The sequence below is a fragment of the Mus pahari genome, chromosome 2 (assembly GCF_900095145.1).
Source record: "Mus pahari chromosome 2, PAHARI_EIJ_v1.1, whole genome shotgun sequence".
NCBI classification, from domain to species: domain Eukaryota; kingdom Metazoa; phylum Chordata; class Mammalia; order Rodentia; family Muridae; genus Mus; species Mus pahari.
The window spans coordinates 106,965,879-106,969,946 of NC_034591.1; the positions used below are offsets into that span (position 1 = coordinate 106,965,879).

The 4,068-nt window shown below is 39.4% G+C and overlaps 1 protein-coding gene across 1 annotated transcript; it reads left to right on the plus strand.

Moving 5' to 3' along the window:
* Positions 1-259: 259 nt before the first annotated feature.
* LOC110317013 (vomeronasal type-1 receptor 49) lies at positions 260-1,192 on the plus strand. The gene has a single exon (XM_021191350.1). The coding sequence runs from the start codon at positions 260-262 to the stop codon at positions 1,190-1,192; it is 933 nt and encodes a 310-aa protein (XP_021047009.1).
* Positions 1,193-4,068: the final 2,876 nt, after the last annotated feature.

Sequence of the window (4,068 nt, forward strand, 5' to 3'; positions counted from 1 at the left end):
TTATTTTTGGAGGTAGCCCTAAATTGGTATGCAGAATTCAGCACTGATTGGAAAGCATTAGGACAGTGGGGACAGTGGGGATGGCTTTCATTCAGGTAGTGTGAACTGGAGCTGAATTTGGTGACTTGGAATCAGGATGAGTCAACACCTTCTTGCCATCTCGGTGTTGGTCGGCATTCATGAACAAGTCCATGTTTTGTAAGAAAGACTTTTCTCTTTTCTCCTCAGATTTTTGTTATTTGCTTCCTACCCACATACAATGAGTAAAGCAAACTTACTCCACACTGACACTAACATGAAAATCACCTTGTTCTCTGAAGTAAGTGTTGGGATCTCAGCTAACACTATCCTCTTTTTTGCCCGCCTCTGCAAGCTCCTTGGTGAGAACAGGCCTAAGCCCATTGATCTCTACATTGCTTTCTTGTCCCTGACCCAACTAATGCTGCTTATAACTATGGGACTCATAGCTGTGGACATGTTTATGCCTTGGGAGAGATGGGATTCTACCACATGCCAATTGCTTATCTATTTGCACAGGCTTCTGAGAGGCCTTACTCTATGTGCTACCTGTCTGCTGAATGTCCTTTGGACCATCACCCTTAGTCCTAGAAGCTCCTGTTTAACAAAGTTTAAACATAAATCTCTCCATAACATCTCAGGTGCCTTTCTTTTCTTCTGTGTCCTCTATGTGTCTTTTAGCAGTCATGTCTTAGTATCAATTATTGCTACCCCCAACTTGACCTCTGAGGATTTTGTGTATGTTACTCATTCCTGCTCACTTCTACCCATGAGTTACTCCAGAGAAAATAGGTTTGCCACTCTGATGGCCATCAGGGAAACCTTTCTTATCAGTCTCATGGCCCTGTCCAGTGGGTACATGGTGGCTCTCCTATGGAGGCACAAGAAGCAGGTCCAGTATCTTCACAGCACCAGCCTTTCTTCAAAAGCATCCCCAGAGCAGAGGGCCACCAGGACCATCCTGCTGCTCATGAGCTTCTTTGTGGTCCTTTACACTTTGGAAAGACTTGTCTTCCAATCAAGGCTGAAGTTCAAGGATTGCTCAATATTCTACTTTGTCCATATTATTGTGTCCCATAGCTATGCCACAGTCAGCCCTTTTGTGTTTATTTGTACTGAAAAACATATAATTAAGTTTTGGGAGTCAACTTTTGGCAGAATAGTAAATATTTGATTTTTCAGTGAAGGGAATGGTTCCTTAATACAGCACGTTGGCAATAGTGCTATGGATCATGACATATTGGGAACCTTCTGTGGCTTAAATTGATATATGAAATTTTCTTTTTTTTCTGTTAGATCTGTTTATTTTACTTGTGGATGACATGTGTATAAAAAATATAAACCACATGCCTTCTCAGATATCATATCAGTTTTATATTTCTCATTGAAATTTCAAAGGAAATCTATGAGATGGCTTTCATTTGACCTGGGTTAGCACATTGCTTTTAAGATCCTAAGAAGTGTTTATATTAAAGTTTTAAAAGTATGTATGTGTGTGTACTTTAGTTCATGTGCTCATGGAGACCAAAAGTGTCAGGTACTCTGAAGCTAGACATATAGGCACTTTTGGACAACCCAGTGTAATTGACCTTGAGTTTTCTGTGGAGCAGAATACTTAACTGCCCAGCCATCTCTCTGGCATATTCCATGTCATTTACTATGTGATTGCTATGACATTTCAAATAATTCAGTTTCCTCAGTTGTTTGTATTTGGTAAAATACATAAGGAAACACTGTTTAGAGAGTCAATTATCACATGATCCAGAAAACACACACACACAGTCAGAACTATATGCAGAGAACCATACCATAATTTGCACAATGATGCTTAGGTAGCCAAATTTAAAATAGTGAAAGGTAGGAATAGACACTGTCTGGTGTTTTAGTATATGGGATCAGATTATGGTCTCCCCATGTTGAGGAATGTTAGACTTTTCCACCAGGAACATCTTAAATATGTACATTGCCAGAGAGACACAAACACAGTGAATTCCAAAGGACAGATCTTGGAAGAGCCAAATTAATAGAGTTGATTAACAAAGTACTTTACATGGGGTCAAAACATCCAAATTTAAATATTAAATTAGTCATCATTTCTTAGCTGTAGTATCAATAAACATCATGAAAACTGTGGGCTTTCAGCATGTATGCATACTTGAGATTAAACCAATATCTCCCCAGAGCAAATTTCGTCCAGGGGAACACAAACTTAGCCACATATTTTACACAGCTAAATACTCTCAGAGAGAAACACACTTTACACTGCTGAGCAGACCCAGAGACACACTTTACATAGTAAAACTGTTATCTGTCACCCAAAGAGAGAAATGTCACCTACATGCACCTCACCACACTTAGAATCTAGTGGTTTCAGTATCACTTATATATAATCTAAAGAAAAAACTGGAAACTGATTAGAGGAAAGAGAAAGATTGGAGAAGATCTGTTGTATTTTCTGTTTTCACTTTGAGTAAAGCCTCAAACAGGCTTTGTGTCAACAAATGAAATGATATTTAACTAGGTGACATGAGAGAACACTTAAAATATCAAGAATGGAGGACGAAGAAGAAATCACACAACTGTAAGTTATACTAAACACATGAGCAGTGTTGGGCTGGTGATACAAGTCTCTAACCCTCAGGTTGAAACAGCAGGATAGTGAGTTCAAGGTCAGCACCAGCTACAGAAGTGAGTCTACATTTCTACATAAGAGCCAGAAAACCAAACATAAAAATAAGACTAAGAATGTTTTTTTTTAAATCCCAAAATAGGCTGGGTGTTGGTGACTCATGTATTTATTCCTAGCACTCAGAAGGCAGAAGTAGTAGAATATCTGAGTTGGAGGCCAGCCTGGTATTCAGACTGAATTCCAGGAGGGCTACTCAGAGAAATCTTGTCTTAGAAAATGTGAGTGTGTGTGTGTGTGTGTGTGTGTGTGTGTGTGTGTGTGTGTGTGTGTGCATATATGTATATATGTGTGTGTGTGTGNTGTGTGTGTGTGTGTGTATGTGTGTGTGTGTATGTGTGTGTGTATGTGTGTGTGTGTGTGTGTGCATGTACATATACATATCAAAACAAAACAAAACAAAAGTCCCCAAATAAATACATGGAAAATACACACATGAAACGATTAATCTGCCTTCTTGTTACTGAGTGAATAGCATAAAACCTGTAGTGAGATGCCGTAATCATGTATCAGAACAGTACCAGTGCTGAGTGTCATAGAGGTTGGCAAACACTAGGAGCTTTAGGGGGGGGGGGATCTAGAGGTTTCTCATCCATAATAAGAAGGAGAACACTCCTAGAGCCCCGGGCAACCATGGGCACTTCCACAGTCCTCTATCCTAACGCAGAGAATGTAAAAAGTATGAAATGGGTAAGCACCAGTAAGTCTGACATTAAGAATTAGCAAAGTTTTGGTTGACTATGTTATATGACTCTTTCATTTTTCTGGTAGATGTGTCATGGATATTTATGAGAAAAGTTTAATTCCAGCTTCTCCTACCTGTAGTGTGCTATTATCTAGGATGAAATATGGTAAAATCAAGAGGCAGGCAAAAATTTACATCAGGGATGCTATGCTTGTGGGCACCCCCCCCAGTAGACTATTAAAATACACAGACATTTAAATTATAGTCTGCAGAGATGCATTGTAGGCACCAGTAGCACAATAATGTTCAGATCTCCACAGGCAAAGGATACTGCTCTGCCATGTCTATCTGGGTAAGTGCCCTGCACCCAAGTACAGAATCAGAAGGTGCTCAGGTCCCAGGCAGGCTGTGGGAGGAGGAGCTCAGTGGCTGCAATGAGGTTTCCAGCATCTGCAGAGGAGACATTGAGCTCTGACTGCCCTTCATCATAGGGGACTGTGTTTTGCAAAACGAGCAGATTTCATTATAGGATACTTATTTCTGTGATTTAGAATCTCCAAATTATATAGCACTAATTTTATTAATTGGTATTTCTTTTTTGAATTTATTGTCTCACTTTGACTAACAGTGTAGGCATTTTGTATTATATATGTGTACTTTTACAATCATATCAAAGAAT